This window comes from Culex pipiens, chromosome 3 (genome assembly GCF_016801865.2).
Source record: "Culex pipiens pallens isolate TS chromosome 3, TS_CPP_V2, whole genome shotgun sequence".
Taxonomy (NCBI): domain Eukaryota; kingdom Metazoa; phylum Arthropoda; class Insecta; order Diptera; family Culicidae; genus Culex; species Culex pipiens.
This window is the reverse complement of record NC_068939.1, coordinates 152,800,071-152,824,661: the sequence shown is the minus strand read 5'-3', so window position 1 is coordinate 152,824,661 and position 24,591 is coordinate 152,800,071. Positions and strand designations below refer to the sequence as shown.

At 33.3% G+C, this 24,591-nt stretch overlaps 1 protein-coding gene across 5 annotated transcripts in view; it reads right to left on the bottom strand.

The window, feature by feature from the left end:
• The window catches only part of LOC120421600 (zwei Ig domain protein zig-8-like), a 415,971-nt gene that overhangs the window by 338,178 nt on the left and 53,202 nt on the right, over window positions 1–24,591 (bottom strand). For all 5 annotated transcript variants that reach the window (XM_052711285.1, XM_052711283.1, XM_052711286.1 and 2 more), the window contains exon 2: window positions 18,635–20,002. In XM_052711285.1, the coding sequence (XP_052567245.1) occupies window positions 18,635–18,746 (112 nt within the window). In that variant the 5' untranslated portion in view covers window positions 18,747–20,002. The remainder of the gene's footprint in view (window positions 1–18,634; window positions 20,003–24,591) is intronic.

The following is a 24,591-nucleotide window of genomic DNA, read 5'->3' as shown; positions in this document are numbered from 1 at the left end:
AAAAAAAATCCTTATATCCGAGGAGAACCAGCGTTTACGGCTGAAATGTTCGTAATGAAGAAACCAAACTATCTAACAATCTCCATAAAATTTATACTGTGGGCAGAATCTCTGACAGACTATTGAAACAATTGATTCAATATCTTGACGAAAAACATTTCTCAAAACAATTACAATTACTTTCAATAAAGTTTGTACCAGCTTTATGAAATTGATAAATAAATTTTGCAAATTATTAGAACAAAATATAATGAAAAAAAAACAGTCATTTTCAAAATATTACCAAGGATTTTTTCGTTTGTGGCATGACAAATAAATTATGCAAATTATTGAAACAACTGGTTCAACAAATTTATGCAAAAAACAAAAACAATCATTATATAAATTAATCTTTCGAAAGAAGCTCCAGCAGACTATTGCAACAATTAGTTCAACATATTGAAAAAAAGCTTCAAATCAATTACTGTATTACAAACATTCTTAGTCAACTATTGAAACAAATTATTGAAAGTATTCCTGAACAAAATATTTATGGAAAAAACAGTTATTTTTAAAATATTACAAAGGAATTTTTGTTTCATTTATGGTATGACAAATAAATTTTACAAATAATTGAAACACCTGGTTCAACAAATTTATGCAAAAAAAAAAACAAAAACAATCTCATATAAATTTAACTTTGGAGAGAAGCTCCAGGCAGACTATTGCAACAATTAGTTCAACATCCTTAAAAAAACAATTTTCAAATCACATACTGTGTTACAAACATTCTTAGTCAACTAATTAAATTATTTAAAGTATTCCTGAACAAAATATTTATGGAAAAACAGTTATGTTTAAAATATTACCAAGGATATTTTTTTCGTTTATGGCATGAAAAATAAATTTTACAAATTATTGATACAACTGGTTCAACAAATTTACGCAAAAAAAAAACAATCTTTATATAAATTTATCTTTGGAAAGAAGCTCCAGGAAGACTATTGAAAAAATTAGTTCAACATCTTGAAAAAAAAAAACAATTCTCAAATCACTTACTGTGTTACAAACATTCTAAGTCATCTATTGAAACAAATTATTGAAATATTCCTGTGTGGAAGGTAGTCTCAACCTTTATTGCAAATTATTGTAACAAAATATTTATGAAAAAAAACAGTTATTTTCAAATTTTACCAAGGAAATTATTTTTTTCGTTTATGGCATGAAAAATAAATTTTCCAAATTATTGAAACAACTGGTTCAACAAATTTATGCAAAAAAAAAACAAGAACAATCTTCATATAAATTTATCTTTGCAAAGAAGCTCCAGGAAGACTATTGAAACAATTAGTTCAACATTCTGAATAAAAAATAATTCTCAAATCACATACTGTGTTACAAACATTCTTAGTCAACTTATTAAATTATTTAAAGTATTCCTGAACAAAATATTTATGGAAATAATAGTTTTTTTTAAATATAACCAAGGATTTTTTTTCGTTTGTGGCATGACAATAAATAAATTTTTTGAAACAACTGGTTCAACAAATTTATGCAAAAATAAAACAATCTTCGTATAAATTAATCTTTCGAAAGAAGCTTCAGGCAGACTATTGCAACAATTAGTTCAACATCTTTAAAAAAAAGTCTCAAATCACTTACTGTATAACAAACATTCTCAGTCAACTATTGAAACAAATTATTGAACGTATTCCTGAACAAAATATTTATGGAAAAAACAGTTATTTTTAAAATATTACCTAGGAATTGTATTTTCGTTTATGGCATGAAAAATAAAATTTTACAAATTATTGAAACAACTGGTTCAACAAATTTATACAAAAAAAAACAAAAACAATCTTCAACAAGTTTGACAAATAAATTTTACAAATCATTGAAACAACAAGCTTCAGGCAGACTATTGCAACAATTAGTTCAACATCTTGAAAAAAAAGTCTCAAATCACTTACTGTATAACAAACATTCTCAGTCAACTATTGAAACAAATTATTGAAAGTATTCCTGAACAAAATATATATGGAAAAAACAGTAATTTTTGAAATATTACCTAGGAATTGTATTTTCGTTTATGGCATGAAAAATAAATTTTACAAATTATTGAAACAACTGGTTCAACAAATTTATACAAAAAAAAACAAAAACAATCTTCAACAAGTTTGACAAATAAATTTTACAAATCATTGAAACAACTGGTTCAACAAATTTATGCAATAAAAAAACAACAAAAACAATCTCATATAAATTTAACTTTGGAGAGAAGCTCCAGGCAGACTATTGCAACAATTTGTTCAACATCCTTAAAAAAACAATTTTCAAATCACATACTGTGTTACAAACATTCTTAGTCAACTAATTAAATTATTTAAAGTATTCCTGAACAAAATATTTATGGAAAAACAGTTATGTTTAAAATATTACCAAGGATATTTTTTTCGTTTATGGCATGAAAAATAAATTTTACAAATTATTGATACAACTGGTTCAACAAATTTACGCAAAAAAAAACAATCTTTATATAAATTTATCTTTGCAAAGAAGCTCCAGGTAGACTATTGAAACAATTAGTTCAACATTCTGAATAAAAAATAATTCTCAAATCACATACTGTGTTACAAACATTCTTAGTCAACTTATTAAATTATTTAAAGTATTCCTGAACAAAATATTTATGGAAATAATAGTTTTTTTAAATATAACCAAGGATTTTTTTTCGTTTGTGGCATGACAATAAATAAATTTTTTGAAACAACTGGTTCAACAAATTTATGCAAAAATAAAACAATCTTCGTATAAATTAATCTTTCGAAAGAAGCTTCAGGCAGACTTTTGCAACAATTAGTTCAACATCTTTAAAAAAAAGTCTCAAATCACTTACTGTATAACAAACATTCTCAGTCAACTATTGAAACAAATTATTGAACGTATTCCTGAACAAAATATTTATGGAAAAAACAGTTATTTTTAAAATATTACCTAGGAATTGTATTTTCGTTTATGGCATGAAAAATAAATTTTACAAATTATTGAAACAACTGGTTCAACAAATTTATACAAAAAAAAACAAAAACAATCTTCAACAAGTTTGACAAATAAATTTTACAAATCATTGAAACAACTGGTTCAACAAATTTATGCAATAAAAAAACAAAAGCAATCTTCATGCCAATTTATCTTTTGAAAGAAGCTCATGGCAGACTATTGAAACAATTATTTCAACATCTTGAAAAAAACAATTCTCAAATCACATACTGTGTTACATACATTCTTAGTCAACTAATTAAATTATTGAAAGTATTCCTGAACAAAATATAACGAAGGATTTTTTTCGTTTGTGGCATGACAAATAAATTTTTTTTATACAACTGGTTCAACAAATTTATGCAAAAATAAAACAATCTTCGTATAAATTAATCTTTCGAAAGAAGCTTCAGGCAGACTATTGCAACAATTAGTTCAACATCTTGAAAAAAAAGTCTCAAATCACTTACTGTATAACAAACATTCTCAGTCAACTATTGAAACAAATTATTGAAAGTATTCCTGAACAAAATATTTATGGAAAAAACAGTTATTTTTAAAATATTACCAAGGATATTTTTTTTCGTTTATGGCATGAAAAATAAATTTTACAAATTATTGAAACAACTGGTTCAACAAATTTGTACAAAAAAAAACAAAAACAATCTTCATATAAATTTATCTTTGGAAAGAAGCTCCTGGAAGACTATTGAAACAATTAGTTCAACATCTTGAAAAAAAAAACAATTCTCAAATCACATACTGTGTTACAAACATTCTTAGTCAACTAATTAAATTATTTAAAGTATTCCTGAACAAAATATTTATGGAAAAAACAGTTATTTTAAAAATATAACCAAGGATTTTTTTCGTTTGTGGCATGACAAATAAATTTTACAATTGTGGTTTGGTTTATTTAAAAAAAAATTGAAAAAACTGGTTCAACAAATTTATGCAAAAATAAAACAATCTTCGTATAAATTAATCTTTCGAAAGAAGCTTCAGGCAGACTATTGCAACAATTAGTTCAACATCTTGAAAAAAAAGTCTCAAATCACTTACTGTATAACAAACATTCTCAGTCAACTATTGAAACAAATTATTGAAAGTATTCCTGAACAAAATATTTATGGAAAAAACAGTTATTTTTAAAATATTACCAAGGATATTTTTTTTCGTTTATGGCATGAAAAATAAATTTTACAAATTATTGAAACAACTGGTTCAACAAATTTGTACAAAAAAAAACAAAAACAATCTTCATATAAATTTATCTTTGGAAAGAAGCTCCTGGAAGACTATTGAAACAATTAGTTCAACATCTTGAAAAAAAAAACAATTCTCAAATCACTTACTGTGTTACAAACATTCTTAGTCAACTAATTAAATTATTTAAAGTATTCCTGAACAAAATATTTATGGAAAAAACAGTTATTTTAAAAATATAACCAAGGATTTTTTTCGTTTGTTGCATGACAAATAAATTTTACAATTGTGGTTTGGTTTATTTTAAAAAAAAATTGAAACAACTGGTTCAACAAATTTATGCAAAATTAAAACAATCTTCGTATAAATTAATCTTTCAAAAGAAGCTTCAGGCAGACTATTGCAACAATTTGTTCAACATCTTTAAAAAAAAGTCTCAAATCACTTACTGTATAACAAACATTCTCAGTCAACTATTGAAACAAATTATTGAAAGTATTCCTGAACAAAATATATATGGAAAAAACAGTAATTTTTGAAATTTTACCAAGGAATTGTTTTTTCGTTTATGGAATGAAAAATAAATTTTACAAATTATTGAAACAACTGGTTCAACAAATTTATACAAAAAAAAACAAAAACAATCTTCAACAAGTTTGACAAATAAATTTTACAAATCATTGAAACAACTGGTTCAACAAATTTATGCAAAAAAAAAACAAAAGCAATCTTCATGCCAATTTATCTTTTGAAAGAAGCTCAAGGCAGACTATTGAAACAATTAGTTCAACATCTTGAAAAAAAAAACAATTCTCAAATCACATACTGTGTTACACACATTTTCAGTCAACTATTGAATCAAGTTGTTGAATGTATTACTGAAGATTTTTTTTTTGAATTATTTTCTGTGTGGAAGGTAATCGTAGTCACTCATTAAAAAAAAAATTTACATGTTACCAATAAAAAAAAAAATTATCGGAACAATTTTTATGCTAATTATTGAAACAACTGGTTCAACATATTTATGAAAAAAATCTTCATATATTTTAATCTGTGGAATGAAACTCCGGCAGACTATTAAAACAATCAGTTCAACATCTTGACGAAAAACAATTCTCAAATTACATAATGCGTGGAAATGTCTCTCAGATCACTACTCGAACAATTGATTCCACATATTTACGAAGAAATAATTCTCTAATCTGTTATGGCATGTACAGAACTCTAGGAACTATACTTCCGCACTAATATAGTCCGTCCCATATGTATAAACAGCAAGCCGAGAAAAACGCAAGATAAATTTGTCCCGCCCATAAGGCTTCGTGTTAGGATTTTACCAAAAAATGAAATTTCCTGCGGTTCGCTGGAATAAACTACGTAATTTTAAAGGTTTTTATGATAGTTCACATGATTTTGAATCATTGACTCAAAATTGCCGAAATTACATATGGAACGTACTCGATTTGAGCGGCAGTATAGAACAATTGATTCAGTATATTTGTGAATTGAGCTAGGGACCATCCATAAACCACGACATATTTTTTTTTTAAATCTCAGCCTCACACCCTCGTCCATACAAAAAAAAATCAATGGATCGTGGACAATCGCAAAAACACCACAACCGCCCCCCCCCCCTCCCCAAGTATACACGTGGTTTATGGATGGTCCCCTGTTCAATATAAATCAATTATAATTACGCCAAGTGCACATGCACTCAGGCCACGCGGTTCTACATGTTCCTCAACATCACAAGCAAGGCAAATCAGATTTTACTGAGTCCCGCTATTTCTCCCTTTTCGTTCTTCCATCCGTCTCAAGGTCACCGCGTGTGTTGACTGATTGCTGCTGTTGGCCGCGTTTTTATCCAAAACATTTTCAAAACTCGAAATCCAGCTCATTTATTTTTCACAGAAAGTATCAATGTTATGGTATCATTTTACTCGTAAGAAAATTTGCTACAACCTTGCAAGATTCTTTTAGGCGGTAAGTCAAATTTTACGGGAGTTATCCTGGGGGGAAGGAAAATTTTTCGATTTTTTTAGGCGTACCGCATTTTTATTGCCCGAAATCCAGCTATATATAAAATCAATAAAACTTCAATGTTCTATAGTGTTTCGGAAAGCTGAGAATCTCCTCTATCGCACTACAAGGTTAGTTTTTGAAAATAATCAAAACCCGATTTTTGCCAGAGTTGAGGAAATAAAAAAACTGAAAATCCGATCCAGCGGAGACCACTTCCCCTTAAGGTCTAGGATACGTTCTAAGCAAGCGTTGCAACCATTGGCATGAGATTTCAAGTGGTAAAGCAAAATGATTGAAAATAATTCTCTAAACTTAACTAAACTTAAGGAAATTCACAAAGGTGCCACGGCGTGTTTTCTAGAACAAACTTTTCAGGGAAAAATAGTCATCGCTACTTTCAAACACGTCTTTTAGGAAATTTTCTCAGCTTTCCAATGATTCTAAGAGTGAAATGTTTCATCGGGAAATTTCTGAGATATCTATATTTTAAGTTTTTTGTTTGAAATTCCTTTATTATTTATTGGAAACTTTATACTAACAGTTCAGAAAGCTTTTCAAATGATGTGTTTCATTTGTAATATTTACTCATCAAAATTTGCAAAATAAGACAAAAAAAAACGACTTTGTAAAAGGTTGCTAACCGATAAACATTTTGAAAATTATGTTTTAACTGAGTTTTTGAATTAAGGATTTATTCAGAAATTAAAATCATAAAACCGTGTCAAAATATATTTTTTACAAGAATTATTAGATTATTACATATTTTTTGTGTAAAAATATCACGTGTCTGCTCTGATTTAGCTTGTACAACCGAAATTTTGGGAGGTTTGAGATTGTTTATGGTATTATTGGATTTTAATGAATAAATTTGATATTTTCTTAAGGGGTTACATACATGTAAATCGACAAAAAAGTCAGAAGTAAGTGTGAGCACACACTTAATTTTAATTAAAATCTGTTTTCAGGGCATTAAAAAAAACATTTTCATCTATGATCAAAACAAATTTGAAGACATTTGGTAGTATCATTGCTGAGATATAGCTATTTGAAGTTAGCAGTTTCAAAAAACGGGTACCACGATATCTCAACACTGCCTTGACCAAATCGGCTCAAAATTTTTTGTGAAGACTCGTTAAATCGGTCCTGTGTGCATGACGAAGGCCGATTTTCAAAAAACTTATTTTAAAAAAGATAAAAATATTTTTGCGTTTTTCATATAAAAAATCGTCAGTTCTTGATTTCTGTATTTTTCAAAAAAGCAAAATTTCAAAATCGGGCTTCGTCATGCACATGGGAAATGTCTTGGAAGTCTTGACCCCGAATTTCAGCCAATTTGGTCCATCCGATCTCGAGATATCGTGGCACCCGTAAATCTATTCGGTGTTCAATCATGTAATATCTGCATGAAACTTTAAGGAGTGATTGGAAATCATCTTTTTAGTGGATTCAATAAATTTTCGGTAATATGAAATTTTGTGATTTTCTACATTTTAAACTATTTCAACAAAAATCAAGGGAAATGTAAAACATTTTTAAAAAAGATGAGATTTATAAGACTTCTATAATATTGCTAAATCATTGACAATTTCATACAAAAAAAATGAAATTCTCCTAAAGCTTGAAACAGTAGTTTGCAGCTCAATTTTGAGTATTAAACATGTTTTGTATCCATGCAACTGGTTAATGTTTGGTTAAGGGAATATGATATTTATTCATAAAAATCTAGTAATACTCTATCAATCTGAAACCTGTAAAACTTAATTTTTTTAATGTTTAGCAGATTGCAACCTTCTACAAAGTTGTTTCTTGTCTTATTTTGCACATTTTGATGAGTAAATGACACATGAAAGACATCATTTGACAAGTTTCCTAGACTGTTATTTAAAAGTTTCCAATAAATGATGAAGGATTTTAAAACAAGAAACTTAAAATATAGATATCTCATAAATTTATCGATGAAACATTTCGCTCTTAGAACCCGAGCAGACGGAAATAACTTGGGAAGGTCAGTTTTTGATATTGTGAGAAGATCGAAATATGTTATTGGGATGATCGGATTAGTTGTTAAAATAACAAAAATCAATAACAAAGATTTGTTCGAAGAATAACTTAAACTGTTATTATGTTGTTATTGCAATAACAAACCAATAACACAGAAGGAATCATGAAGTAATAACAAGATTTGTTATTTTGTGCGGAGAGGTGGAGCAGCATAATAACAAAAAATGTTATTGAACTGGTATGTCTCCATAACAAAAAAAGTTATTGTTTTGGTTTATTTGTAATTTGCAAATAAACCTGCAGTTGCCATAACTCCTCTGTACTAGTCAGGGCTGCAGAGTCGGGTACCTCCAAGCGACTTTGAATCCATACTTTGAAGACAACTCCGACACTGGATGCAGGATATGACGTCAACGACGACTTTAGCTCTCCAAAAATACCCGACTTCACAGATTCCGACTCCAAGTAAAAGTTGCTGAAAATTAGATGACCCGAGCAGACGGAAATAACGCGGGAATAACATTTTTTGTTATTTGAAAATACTAGGCCAATAACATTTTATGTTATTTATAACACGATTTGTTATTCGCCGTTATGATTTTTTTGTTATTGGATTGTTATTGTAATAACAGACTAATAACATTTTGCGTTATTCTTCGAACAAATTTTTGTTATTAATTTTTGTTATTTTAACAACTAATCCGATCATCCCAATAACAGTTTGAGTTATTCTTCCATAACAAAAAATGTTATTCCCAAGTTGTTTTGACTTTCAACCAATATCAGACCAATAACAAATTTGGTTATGATAACATAAACTGTTATTAAGCTCTTATGCGAAAATGGATTTTGCAAGAATATTCCATAACATTTTTTGTTATTTTAACAGTATTTGTTATTGAAATGGCATGAATTTTGTTATTACCGTCTGCCCGGGGAATCCGATGCAGTCTCCGAGGTCACACTCCAGCTCGAACTTCAACGTCAGCTCCGACTTCCTGGCTCTGTGAAATAATAACAGTTTTTGTTATTTACACTTCAAAAATTCTCAATAAATAAATCAATTCCGTTAGGGAATATAACAAAAAAAAAAAAAAGAACTCTCAAAAGTTAATTTATCGGATTAATTTTAGCTTGAAAACCCATTTCATGGTGAAATAATGACCCCGATGAAATTGGTCAAAATTATTTCATAGTTCTAGCCAATTTTAGTAAAATCCCTTAGGGGGTATATCAAATAATTAAAAAAATCAACTTTCAAAATTTCAACTTTTTAGAATAATTTTAGCTTAAGGATCCCATTTCATGGCCAAAATAATGACCCCGACGAAATTGGTCAAAATTATCCCATAGTTCTAGCCAATTTTAGCAAAGTCCCTTAGGGGGTATATCAAATAATTTAAAAAATCAACTTCCAAAATTTCAACTTTTTAGAATAATTTTAGCTTAAGGACCCCATTTCATGGCCAAAATATTGACCCCGACGAAATTAGACAAAATTATCCCAAGTTCTAAACATATTTAACAAAAGAAAAAATAATAACAGATTGTGTTATGGACACTTAGAAACTTTTCCATTTGTGCGATTTGTGGTAATTTTATTTCTAAGTCAGTATACCGAACGAATAACAAATTTTGTTATTAGGAGAGTTTTTGAAATGTATAACATTTCCTCTTATTGGCGTGTTATTAAACATTTTCAATATAATATCACTTCAATACAAAATATTGTTATTTTATCAGAAACTGTTATTATTTTTTCTTCTTGAAGTTGAACTTCAGGTTAAAATAATAACACTTTTTGTTATTTTAACAGGATTTGTTATTGAAATATTATTAATTTTGTTATTACCGTCTGCCCGGGAAGCATTGGAAAGTTGAGAAAATTTCCTATAAGACACATTTGAAAGTAGCGATGAATATTTTTTCTCCTTAAGGTTGCCCAGAAAACACACCGTGGTGCACTATAGCTAAATTTCATAACAGTTCTGTTGATTGCCAATATGTATCTGAAATTTATTTGCAATCGCCTGTAATTTTTCAGTTGATTGTTAGTTTTTTTCTTAGAAAATGTTGATTTCTTGGTTTCTTTGCTCCTTAATTTTTAGAATCTTTTTAAAAATTTCAAGAATGCAGATTAAGTTGCCATTCCTTTGAATCTGGTTATAGGAGGAGACATTTTTGTTTAATATAATTTGTATGGCCTTCTCGCCATAAAAATCCTCCCTTATTCATCGCTTTAATTTACTTGACTGCATTTTATTTACATCCTACCCTCTAAATTCTTCCCTGCCCTCCATCGAATCCCTCGTCAAGAACGCCGCCACCAACAAGTCAGCGCGACGTCGTGTCCTCGACAACAAGTAATGGCCAGAACCGTGGCCAGACGCCATCGTCGTCGCCGTCCTCAAAGTCGTTGGCGTCCCCGTAATGAATCATAACAAATGACTATTCATATTACCTGCCCGCGTCCACTCTACCACCCAACAACGACCATTCCCGTTATGGTCCGTCGCGACGTGGTGGCCATTCTTGGGAAATGCTCCCAGAGAGAGAGAAGAATGAATTTCACGCTGTTTCCGCTTTTGCACCTCTTGCCACCCCACCCGGTATGACCCGGTTTGGTTGTGTTGTACCATTAACAGGTGACGTTCTAGAAGGAAAAGTTAAAGTTTGGACGTCAGGGATGTTTTTTTTTTCTTTCGACATTATACTCATACACCGTTGATATACAGCGAAATTGCCATCACTGCACTGGAAAATTTTTAAAGGTATGGTGAACAAAAAAAAATCTCCGAAAAGCATTATTGAATCGCTGCTGTTCAACGTGGCTCATGCTCACGTCAAAACTGTTGCTTTTAAGCTTGGCGGTTTGCCTCAGCAGCACCCCCGAATATCATAGCAAAAGTTTCGCCAGCTGAATGGAGCGGTGGCATCCCGGAGATTTATGAAACTTTCAACTTTTTAGCTTTGGGCTGCACGCTTCGGTGAGCAACGTGTACCGTGGGTTGGGTTTTTCTGGGAAACATCATCATGACTGCAGGTGATACTAGGTCTGTGCAGATTTTTAAATGCTTCGGAACTAATAGTGCACTATACGAGGAAAGTTTTTTGTTCTGCCTGGAAAAGTGCAAATTAATGTCCCCGGAGATGGAACTGCAGTAAATGGAAAAAATGGATTAAAATGAGTTGGACTAGTATTTGGGTCATTCTCCGACAACTCGCACAGTAGTTGCCCCAACCCCTCTTCGATTTGCGTGAGCCTTGTCTTAAGTGGTAACTTTCGTCCCTGATCACGATTCCGAGCTTCATTTTGCGATAGTTCGTGACGGAGGGGAGGTACGACCCCGTTCAATTAATGAACATGCGAAAAAAGAGTTGTTTTTCGATAATTTTCAGCCTGAAATGGTGATGAGAAGGAAATTTGGTGTAAAAGGGACTTTAATGTAAAATTGGACGCCCGATCTGATGGCGTACTCAGAATTTCGAAAAATCTTTTTTTTTTTAAACAACTTAGTCTAAAATCTTTGTTATTTTTCGTTAATTAACTTTTAATTTATTTTGAAACACATCATTTTATGGTAAACTTAATGTTCGTTTAGAATCTGCAGTAACGCAGAAGGGTTATCTTTTCATTTAGAACAAAAGTTTTCATTTTTAAATTTCGTGTTTTTTTGTAATTTTGTAGGGTTATTTTAAAGCAGCATCCGGCTCACTTACCAGTCTCCATATCAAGTTTACTAGTAAAATTATGAACAAAATTTATTTTAAAAACGTTCAACCTCCGGGAAGCCACGTGTATCGGCCTTTCTTACAAATGCTCTTACAAAGTGTGTACAAAGTACACGTATGCGACTGCCGGTGTGTTAAATTACTAGATATTGAATTAACGAAAAATAACTAAAACTTTTATTAACTTAAAAAAAATATATCCAGCAAATGGTTGTAATTCAAACAAGTCTTTTTGTATTTGAAACCACTTTGCCGAAAATGCCGCCATTTATTTTTTTTCTAAAAATTAAGTTAGGCTCTGTATGGATCTCCCTACAAAAAAAAAAATAAATAAAAAAAATATTAAAAACCAAATTTTAAATTTTTTTTTCTTGCTGAGTTTGTGCTCTATATATCAAGGGGAAAAGTGGCAAAACGATGCGCAATGCTCGTAATTTGTTTTATATATAAAAACCTCTTTGTTTCTCATTTAAAAAATAATAATTTCATTAAAACAAAAATAGGCAACGAATAAGTGGTTCGCGCTATATAAAACTAAAATAAATCAAACGTAGAAAGGTTTAATAATCGCTTTCATCTTTTTTCAGGCAAGATATATAATTTATATTCATGCTTAGCATAGTTAGAGCGTCCAATTTCCAGTCCCGGGAAAAAAATTCCCGAAAAAAAAATATTTTCTAAATTTCCCGAAAATTCCCAAAATTCAAGCGGAAGTATACATTTCCTTTACTTTTTGGTACATTTTTTTAACTTCAAAAAAAAAAATGAAAGCACTAAATTTTATTTTATCAAATTCAATTTACTGTTCTTATTGAACTTATCAGTTCGTCTAAAAATTTCATGTCAAGATTTATTTCAGATGATATTAAGTTCTGAAGCATTCACAACTAGGATTAGATTTTGTTTATTTGTTGGGCAACAATAATTGCGTTATTATGAAATGAAAATAAACAATTAAAATGTGTTATATCATTTGAAAATAAGGTACCTCTTCCCCCCAAGATCAAAATTTATTTTTTTCACGTTTTGTCTATCATGACCAAATTGGAAGAAAATTGAATTGGTATCATTTAATGTCTCTAAGAGGATTTTTGCAGGAAAATTAGGTTAATTTGTTTGAAAGTGTTTGAGAACAGTTAAAAGTTGAAAATTTATGGAGCCTAGAGCTGAGCTACCAAGGGCGTAAGATTTAATAAAAAAACTTTTTCTCTGTTATATAAAAAGTGCCAATAAAAATGCAAACATATTTCAAATACTCGCTCCTACTTTACTTTACTTTACTTTATCAGCAACAGGTCTATCGACCCAACGCTGAACTAATCGAAGATTTCCAGGATGCTCGATCTTGGGCCGCTCGTCTCCAGTCGCCTACAATGTTGGCCGCTCTTGCATCTTCGTCGACTGCACACAGCCAACGCGTACGAGGCCTTCCACGAAGCCGACGACCGCGTCCAGGTTCGCTGCTGAATATCGTTTTAGCCGCCCGCTCGTCCGACATTCTGGCTACATGTCCAGCCCACTTCAGCCTGTCGTGCTTGATGACTTTTACGATATCAGCATGTTTGTAGTCTTGGTACAACTCGAAATTCATGCGCCTGCGCCACCGGTCTCCTACTTGCTTGCCGCCGAAGATAGAACGCAGGATTCTCCGCTCAAAGACCCCAAGTGCTCTCTGGTCAGCCTCCTTTAGCGTCCACGACTCGTGACCGTAAAGAGCTACAGGGAGTATCAAGGTCCTGTACAGCGTGATTTTCGTAGGCGTCCTTAGGCTGCGGGACCTTAGCTGGCTACGAAGACCGTAGAAGGCCCTGTTTGCAGCACTAATCCGCCGTTTCACTTCGCAGCTCACATCGTTGTCGCACGTCACGAGTGTACCAAGATATACAAATTCATCCACCACCTCATATCTTTCTCCATCTATTTCCACCTCCGAAACACCATCACCTGCACTGCCACGCGCTCTGCCAGCAACCAGATACTTGGTCTTGGCAGTGTTGATGGTCAGTCCGATCTTCGCAGCTTCCCGCTTGAAAGGGACGAACGCCTCCTCCACTGAACGACGGTCGATACCAATGATGTCGATGTCGTCAGCGTATCCAAGCAGCATGTGCGATTTGGTGATGAGTGTTCCGTTTCTTTGCACGCCTGCCCTTCGAGCAGCACCTTCCAACGCTATGATGAACAGTAAGTTCGAGAGAGCATCGCCCTGCTTCAATCCATCCAACGTAACGAAAGCTTCAGATGTCTCGTTAGCTATTCGCACGCTTGATTTTGCTCCGTCGAGCGTTGCACGAATCAGTCTTATAAGCTTTGCCGGAAAGCCGTGTTCTACCATAATCTTCCAAAGTTCGTTTCTTTTGACTGAATCGTACGCCGCCTTGAAGTCGATGAACAAATGGTGTGTTTGCAGGTTGTACTCCCGGAACTTGTCGAGGATTTGTCGCAGAGTGAACATCTGGTCCGTCGTTGACCGACCCGCTCGAAAACCGCACTGGTATTCGCCGACAAAGGTCTCGGTCATCGGTCTCAGCTTGCTCCACAGGATGCGGGAGAGTACTTTGTACGCTGCGTTGAGGATTGTGATGCCTCGATAGTTGGCACAATCGAGTCTTTGCCCTTTCTTGTAGATTGGGGTGACGAGCCCGTCTAACCAGTCGGTCGGAAGCTGTTCTTCGCACCAAATGCGTAGGATGATTTGGTGCAGAATCTCGGTCATCCGCGTACTCCCGTGCTTGAAAAGTTCGGCCGGAAGTCCGTCCTTTCCCGCGGATTTCCCGTTCTTGAGCTCTTTAACAGCCTTAGTTACTTCCTCCAACGTAGGCGGGTCCACAGCTTTTCCATCTTCCTCAACGTGTATCCTGTCCTCGACGATTCCCTCTCGTGTCTCACCGTTCAACAGCTGCTGGAAGTGCTCCTTCCACCTAGCCGCCACCGCAGTCTTGTCTGTCAACAGGTTGCCTTCCGTGTCGTTGCACATCACAGGGGAAGGCGTGGTTTTCCTTCTTACACCGTTGACAGTTGCGTAAAACCTCCGCTTATCGTTCGCGTTGTACTGTGCTTCCGCTTCGGCGAGTACCGTTTCGTCGTACTCCCGTTCTTTTCGGCGGTGGATTCGTTTCTCTGCTCTTCGTAACTCACTGTATCGCTCACAGTTCCGGCGCGTACCCTTCACCAGCATACGCTTCCTGGCCTCGTTCTTCTCGTCCGTCACTCGCTGGCACTCCGCATCGAACCACCCTTTGGGTTTGCGTCCTCTGGTCGTGCCGATCACTTCGGTAGCCGTTGTGTTGACGATGCTCTGGAGGGCTCCCCATTGCTCGTCCAGGTTACCCGTAGGCGCGTCCTCGTTGATCCGCTCGTCGAGCTTCCGACTGTACTCTGCAGCAACGTCGCTGCTCGCGAGGCGCTGGACGTTCAACCGCGCTATCCTCGCAGTCCGCGGGGTCAACACGTTCGACAGCCTAGCTCGGATCTTGCACGCTACCAGGAAGTGATCAGAGTCGATGTTCGGTCCTCTGTACGATCGGACGTCCATCACGTCCGAGAAGTGTCGACCATCCACCAAAACGTGATCGATTTGTGTGCACGATTCGCCAAATACTCGCTCCAAACATTTGAAAACTTTGAGTTGTGATTACATAAAAATGGTATTTCAAGTGAATAGTAGATTTTTAGAGTAAATTCAATGCTTATCGATTTATTCATGAGATTAAACCAGTTAAATTTGTTTTGGATAAATTATCTGCCATAAAATTTTTTTTTATAATTTTTTTTTTATTTCAATGTTGTGCCATGAAAGAAACATTTGCTGCATGATTTTTTTTTCATTTAATCTACATTATCAATTTTAGTTTTTACCATATTCTCTCAAACAGGTCAGAGAGAAGTATTCAAATGCAATTTTATCGTTCTGGAGCATGGATTCATTTTACTCACTTTCCAAACACTTTGATTTAAACAATTATACCTAACTACTTGTCATGAATACAAAATACTAATCATTATTTCTTGATATTTTAAACGAATTCAAAGACAGATATTTAGAAAATTTATATATTTTCTTGAAGTTGTATGTTTTTTTACAAGCAGCTAAAGCAATAATTGAACCTTACACTTATTTTGGCCATTATAGTTGCAATTTTATACTATATTGTAGCAAAATATTAACCAATATTAGGATAAAACCAATTTTTGATAAATTTAAAATTTCCCGGGAATTCCCGGGATTTCCCGGGAAATTTTTTGAAAATTTCCCGTTTCCCGGGAATTCTGTAACCCCGGGAAATTGGACGCTCTAAGCAAAATCTTTTTTTTTTTTTGTTTGAGACCACTGCGACCATGACTTTTATCTATTGCGATATATTTATTTATAATCTTAACACCATAATGAATTTATCTCGGAAACGGACGAAATCAAGTTTTTTTTTATTTGAAATTCATGCCAAATTTCCATTCGAAAAATATTTTTGCCACTTAGAGATGCAACTACCTGTGTTATTTTCAGTTTTTTTTAGTACAAAGCTAAAAGGGTTGGAAAATTTTTTATTGAATTTTCAGAGTTTAAAATTAGGTGTATTGTTCCAAAAGAATTCCATCGTACTTAAAATTTTCAATCAAAAAGTAACATAAATTCAGATGTGGATGATAGGAAATTTTGTTTCGTTCTCTGGAGTGGTCCTTAAATCAGATGGTGAACTTTTTTTGTGATATTTACAGTGTTTTAATCTCCGTATGACTAATGAAAATTCGTTTTTTTAAATAAAATGCTTTTATACAAAAATTTCATTATTGTTCATTTAATTATTTTATCCTAAAATAAAAAATATGAAAAGAAAAATTAAATGTTTACAAAACGTAGAACTTATCGATCAAAAATGCGTTTAGTTATCGCTTCAAAAAACTTCTGAACACTTATCTAATTTCTCTAATTATACACAAATATAACGCACAGTATTAATAATTAATAATCAATAATTTTTAAGAAGCAATGGTTTTTATCATCACTGCTTGTTTAGTTAAATATAACTGGAATATTCATATACTGAAAAAAGTTTTTTTATTAGCCCTTCCATGATAAAAAAAAATCTTTCAAACATGTTCAACGAAAAAAAAACACTTATTAAAAAAAAAACAAAAAATCTTGATTTTAGCAACAAAGCAATTTTATGCACACTGAAAGTTCAAAATTTGAAAATGTCAGTATCAAAATTTATTTAAAAAGAAAATATAGTAAAAAGTAGCAAAATGTTTCAAGCTATTTTAAAACTTCAATCCAAATATGTTTACTAAACTATATGAACTATGATCTATTTTTCGCACAGTATGTTTTATAAGAAGGGAATTGTGAGGAATTTAGAATTCATCTGGAGTTTTTTTTTTAAAGGTGTTATGAATACCCAATTCATTTTTCGACGTGTGACGTTACACTTGCAAGTGTAGTTGTGAAAAAGATGTTCCGCCGAATAATCAAGATGATGATTGTTTAGATTCTTTTTACCGATCTTTCGTACGCGAGAGAGGAGAGCCATGCTCCCTTCGGATTTTTTCTCTTGATGAACATCCAAAGATTTACTTTTGATGATGATTATTCCATAACTGCCCCTGACTCAAGGTGGTTCTAAAAACACCCAAAAAGAAAAAAAAAATTTTGTTTATAGGACCTTTTAAAAAAAAAAAAACTCCAGACATTTTCAATGCATGATGGAATTTAATCATGTGATACATTTTTGAATTAAAAAACAATTTATTACATTAAGCAATTAAATAAAAAAGTCAAATTTGAAATTTCCAACTGCTCAAATTCTACAATTTTTGAAAATTTTGAATTATATTTTCACATGCGGCCTGCGAATCCGGAGCAAATTGTTAAAATGGCCTGCGAGGTTGAGCTAGCTGAGGGCACCTGTTTAAAAATTTGAAAATTTACCAATTTTTTGACAGTGCAAATTTTTCAGTTTAATTGGAGATAATCTACAAATTTTATCTTTCTAATTTTACACCATTTAACCATTTTAACTGTCTAAATCTTAATTATTCGCTCTACAGCATTGCCTTGGCGTTATCGATTGCGAGATTCCTACTCGAAACTAGGTGTCCGAAGGCTTGATTGTTGAGGCAATTGCAAACCTCTTTTTACACCTTGGCTTCCATCCACCCCGGGATTCGAACTGACGACCTTTGGATTGTGAGTCCAACTGCCTACCAGCGACTCCACCGAGACAGGACCCAGGGAGACGACTCCTACACCTGGAATCGTCTCGAAAAATGACACCGGGACCGTCTGGGATCGAACTCAGGCCGACTGGGTGAGAGGCAACCACGCTTGCTTGCAACCACTTCTTCTTATTTTAATATTTTTCAGAAAAGTTAAAAAAGCTAATAAAAAGCTGATATGAAGATAAGATCTAAATTTTTGATTACAAGTTTTACGGCGAACTCCTGGTAAATTAAAAAAAAATAAAACTTATGTTTATGGTTATGCTCAATACGGTGGATAAAAAATATAAAAGAATCTTCTCTGAATTACAAAAAAGTAAGTTTAAAATCTATTGTAATCAAGTGATCAAACAATTCAAGCAAATTAAAGTTGAGCCTAACAAGTATTAATATTTCGTCAAATTTGTCCCATTGTAAAACTTTTCAACGTGTTTCTTACCTGCATTTATCACGAGCAGCACCCCCACGAGGGTCCACCAACTGCTGGTAGCCTTCGACAGTGTTGGCATCCCGTCGGCAGTTCTTCGCCGTTGTGTTGTGGTGGCCGTCATGCTGACAGGCCAGCGTGTGACAGCCAACAGCAGCCGCACCAAGATGAAACAAAAACAAAAACTTTTTTTTTCCGTTTCCCACTTCTCTTTTTCTTCCGCTTACTTTTCCCTCACATTTACTCTGGAGCCAAAAAACCACATCACACACACAAACACAGAGAAACACAAACACACTTCACCGAAAGCTGCCTGTTTACTTTTCGCTTTTTTCCACTGAAAGATAACTTTCAACACGCATTCAATTGATTTTCCACTTCTCTTTTTTTTTGCTGAAAACTTTTCCGACTTTTTTATTTTCAACTCACTGTCACTTTTTTTTTGGGGCCACACTGTTTAATCTTCAAACATTGTTGTTTCGCGCATCGCTGGGAATTTCCACCGAGGTGGGGTGGGGGCGGCTGGTTTCGTGGGAAAATTTTCCGATTTTCCTAAACACACAGTCACACTCACGCACAACCGAATTTGCGTGTGCGTTTGAAGCTCGAGGAGAGCTCCAATGATGACGACTTTCTGTGGTGGAAAATTTCGCCTCTCGTTAGTCGCGGGCGAGCTTTTCCGGGGAAATTTTCTTTTCTTGGCCCACAACCTTGCTTGATTGGGAAAGGACGCCAAAGTTTGTCCGCGTGTGGAGGAAAACTTTCGCTCAATACTCCAATCACGTGCGGCTCTTTACAAGTGTGTGTGTCGTGTTGTGATGAATACCGGTCCGCACAAATGTTAATAAAGGCCACGTGGGTGACACGTCCCACGTGTGATGACAGGTTCGCCTTTCCCAGAGAGGGGGAAAATGTTCTTTTCTTTTTCTTCCACTCGAGAAGGTTTTTCAGACAACCCAAAAAAAAAAGAAGGAAGAAGCTTCACCAAACACAAACTTTGCTTATTCTCTCATTCTGTGACGTTTTTTTCCTCCTAAATTTTTTCACTTCTTCCAGATCAAACTTGTCCAGTTGTTCCGGAGCTGTGCTGTCGTTTATCTTTCGAGCATCATTTATCTTCCAAGACTTTTTTCTTTCTTTTCCTGTTGTTATTTTCCGCTCTCGTGCTGTTCCTAGCACAACGAAATTTCACTTCATCGAGCAAAAGAGAAGATAAAAAAGTGAAGCGGAAGAACAACTTGACTGTTTTCGGACTTTGGTCCGGTTCGGCTCGACCTTCGGAGTTTTGTTTGTTTTCCGAGCCCACCCCGAAATCGTGGTGGTGGGGTGGAGGGTTGTGGCCAATTGCTGCGGTTGGTCTTCGAAAAAAAAAGGAAAAAGCTGAAACGAAACGAGCGGATAAAAAATGTAAATGATGTGGATTTTCCTGATGAGATTGAGAGTAATTTCAATTTGGGTACAGCGTGCGTGGGTGGGTTTGTGGGTATTTTTTGGTTTTTTTTTTTTTTCGTTGAAGGGGGGAATCACACTCCAACAACTGTATCAAACTGTTGGTGGGATTTGAAATTCAAATATCGGTATACTGATGGTGGCTTAAAGTGGGAGGGTTTTGATTTTTTTCCCCGAAGGGATTTAATGAAAGTGAATTGGTGTTGTTAGGTTGTAGAGCAATACTCAATTTGTTTGTTCGACATAACTTGATTGGTTTACTCATGTATATGGTGTTGTTAAAATTGTTGATTTAAGTTAAAGATTAAAAATGTGAGTTTTCTGAATGCATTTCAATTTATTTCAAACTTTTTTTTAAACATTTATTATATTAACATGATTTTACTAAAAAATTAACTTTCCACAATCCTTCGAAAACCAAAAACTATTACTGGCCACTGCCACTTGTAAATTCTATACAATTTTTCAGAGCAATCAAATCTCTTTGCAGTCTTCGGCAAAGTTGTACCCTGGAACACGAACTATAAGCTCATGAGGTTTTTGAAAAATCCAAAAATCATTGAAGGACTCAAAAAAGACAAAAACCAAAACGCACCGATTTTACGGGTTAAATCCCATTTAAACTGTGAAGCTGGAGCGCCAGATCCTGTTGCAACCAATCGGGCTCATATTTGGGATTCTGACTCAGTACACCTTGGGGATCATCCCCTGAAATGCCCGTGAAAAAGTGTGATTTTGTTACATTCTACTGTGAGTATCAAATGATCGGGATTTGTTTTAGTACACTGTGAAAATTATAACACACATTTTTGAAAATATACAAATTTTTCACAAAACTACGCATTTAAAAAAAACTTAAAATTATTTTTTTTCACATATTTCATGTGAGGACCTCCAAAAACTACGGGACGCTTTTTGAATATCTCTCTTATTTTGAAAATACTTTTTTTAAATTTATATTTATTCAGTTTCCTTTTCCATGTATATTCATTCAGTTAAAATATTATTGAGTGTCCAATCACAATCGATGACTTTTCACCTCATTTTTTTTTTTGAAAATACTCAACATTTTCACAAAACTACGTATTTAAAAAAAAAAACAAAAAAAATGAGAATTTTTAAAAAGGTTGTTATGACATTCGAAATCTATGAAAAAATTGCGATCATCTGATACCCAAATTGTAAAAAACTGAAATTTGAAGTATTTTTTCGAAAATACGTAGTTTTGTGAAAATGTTGAGTATTTTTAATAAAATATGTTATTACATTTGAAATGTATGAAAAAATCCCAATGATTTGATACCAACATTGTGACAAAAAACTGAAATTTTGAGTGTTGTTTAAAAAAACTATTATTTTCAGTATTTAAAAAAAAAATGAAATTCAAAATGTATGACAAATATACAAACATTTAATACCCATATTACAATAACAAATATTTTTAGGTTTTTTTGAGTTTCAAAATACAGGAAAAATACGTATTTTTGTGAACATTTTCATGTTATCATACAGCAATTCCCCACGAAAACAGCATGGAAAAAAACAAAAATGCTCAGATCGAGTTGAAAATTTTTCTGAGGGTTCCCTGGCCGAAATAATTAAACCCGTATTCCTATGTCTCGTGGGTCTCGTGGCGCAGGGGTAGCGGCTTCGGCTGCCGATCCCGATGATGCTATGAGACGCGGGTTCGATTCCCGCCTTATCCACTGAGCTTCTATCGGATGGTGAAGTAAAACGTCGGTCCCGGTTTCTCCTGTCTTGTCAGAGGCGCTGGAGCAGAAATCCCACGTTAGAGGAAGGCCATGCCCCGGGGGGCGTAGTGCCAATAGTTTCGTATTCCTATGTCTGGAAATATTATTATCGGATTCCCCGGACATTTTTACATATCGTCTTAAAAATGGGAGGAGTTTATTAACAGGATTCCAAGATATGATTTTTGTTGAAAATAAAATCCGTGTTTTTCGACGCGCCGCGCGCTAAATCCGGAAAATGATGAAATCGGCAAAAAATCAACTTTTCTCACTAAAACTGCGATAATTTAAAAATTTCAGCGATGACCTAGGGGAAGGTGGGGCAAGACGACCATATGGGGCAAGAAGAACAATTGCTCGTACGGCAGTAATTTTTACGATTTTGATTATTTCCAGTATGAGGAATTGTTGCTAGCAATGCAATTAGCTGATTCTACTACCACATAACCGCCAAAACGACGTAAACGCCACGGGGCATAAGATTTAGTGAAGTTTTTTCAAAACCTTTGTTTTCTTATAATATTTGGAAAGTGCAAAATAAGGCTTAGGGTTCGTTTTAAAGCTCATTTTATCAAAATGCTATTTTTCCTAGATTAGTAGTGTCCCTACCAATGACATGCACCTATTACGAAGTATGATTTAATTTCGGTTATTTTTGTTGAGAGCTTTTAAAAAATCTTGTTCAGGTGGGGCAAGTGTACCATATGGATTTTTAGTATGGAAAAAAATGCGAATTGCTGCAACAACATATTTTATTGGGAAATAAATACTTGATAGTACTTAAAAATTGATAAACAATTGTTAAAAAAAATGTCCATACAAAATAAAGTGATATTATGAAAATTTACTATTTATCATCTAAGTAATATTTTTTTCGTAAAAACGATAAAATTCTTAGTAAAATATTATTATTTAATCTAAAAATGGAAGAAACCTTTCAAATACATTCTAATCTGATGTATCTAAGTGATTACAGTTCAATTGTTAGCAAATTAACATGTTTTTTCATGCATTGTTCCTCTTGCCCCAACGGGTTGTTCGTCTTGCCCCACTAGTTGAGTAGAACGTACGGAAAATCAAAAATTTTAAAATCAATTTTTTACATTAAAAAACTGGATTTTTTAAAAACTGTTTCTTACAAAGTCTTAGTCAAGACCTAGAAAAAGATGATTATAATAAAATCCGACAGATTTTTTAACTATTTAATGGGTTATAACGAGCATTTCCTTAGCTTGTTACACTTGCCCCACTTTCCCCTATACATGTCTGGGTACCAAAAGTTTCGTCTTTTAATTACAAAAATTTTGGTACCCAAACATTTATAGGTTATCGCTGGAATTTTAATGTTATCGCAGTTTTAGTGAAAAAGTTAATTTTTTGCCGATTTCGTCATTTTCAAAAAATCATATCTCGGAATCCTATTAATGAACTTCTCCCATTTTTTAACACAATATGTGAAAATGTCCGGGGAATCCGATAAAAATATTTCCAGACATAGGCTCTTTGGTCCAGACACCGTCAAAACGGCATTTCAAAGTTTCATACGCCCTTTTCATATGTTAGGCTAGTTTTTTGAAACTTATTACTATTTTTATTTGAAAGGCCAACTTATCATCTTTTATTTGCGTATAAGACGATTGAAATCGGTTAAAATGGCGAGGAGTTATGATTTTTCAAAAAAAGTGGTTTTTGCGAAAATCGACGAAAATTGCCATTTTTTAGACTACCCTAACATTTTTTAGACCACCCTAACGGCCAAATAAAAAAATACGGGTCTAATTATTTCGGCCAGGGAACCCTCAGAAAAATGTTGAGCCCGATCTGAGTATTTTTGTTTTTTTTTTTTCAAGCTGTTTTCGTGGGGAATTGCTGTATAATTACAATAAATAGCTGCCATCATCCCGATTCACTATATTTTTTTTATGTTTGCATGATTTTTCATTCGATTGTTGCCAAAGTTTCCCATATAGCCAAAATCCCATAAGCTCTATGCTTTAGTTATGCACGCCTCGGTTTTGCATCCCCCAAATGCGGTGCTAAAACGAGGCATGACTGTATTATTTCAACCTTTATCATTTATTTAGCCGAAAACAATGTAACAACATAAAAACAATAAAAACAAGGAAACAACACGAGAAATCAGATTTTCAAATTTTATTCATGACTTAATCTAGAAAAGCTATTTTTCACAAAAAACATAATTTTTGTTACATATTTTTTTATTTCAACTTTAATTGTCAATATTGAATTACGCTCTCTCAAACTAATCACAAATTAAAATTATTTGGCTTAGTAATTTTTCATGTTCAATATTTTAGGTTTTGGAATTATGGTCTCCGCGAATTATAATTTTAAAACACAGAAGTTTACAGAAATCTCACATAAAATTGAATTATAATGCAAAACTAGGTTATAGTCATGACCAGCCTAAATGATTATTTTATAATCAATTTTGTTCGATAGTTTGAAGACTTTTAAGAATTGTTTAAATTTATTTTTTGTTTAAATCTAATATTTAATTTTTGTATCAACTTTAAGATTTCCATTTTCTATTTAATCACCATTAAGGCCGTTTCATGTATTTTTCAAAGTTTATGTCGCCCCCCTTCAAAGCTGGCCTGCAAAATCAGTGGGCAAAAAAAAAGATTCGAAAAACTTCAAAATTTTAATGAAAATTAAAGTTTAACCAACTGAAAACCAGTTAAAATGCAATTTCCCGCGTTTATGATCATATTTAGCATGTTTTAACTAATTTGAAAACATAAAAAA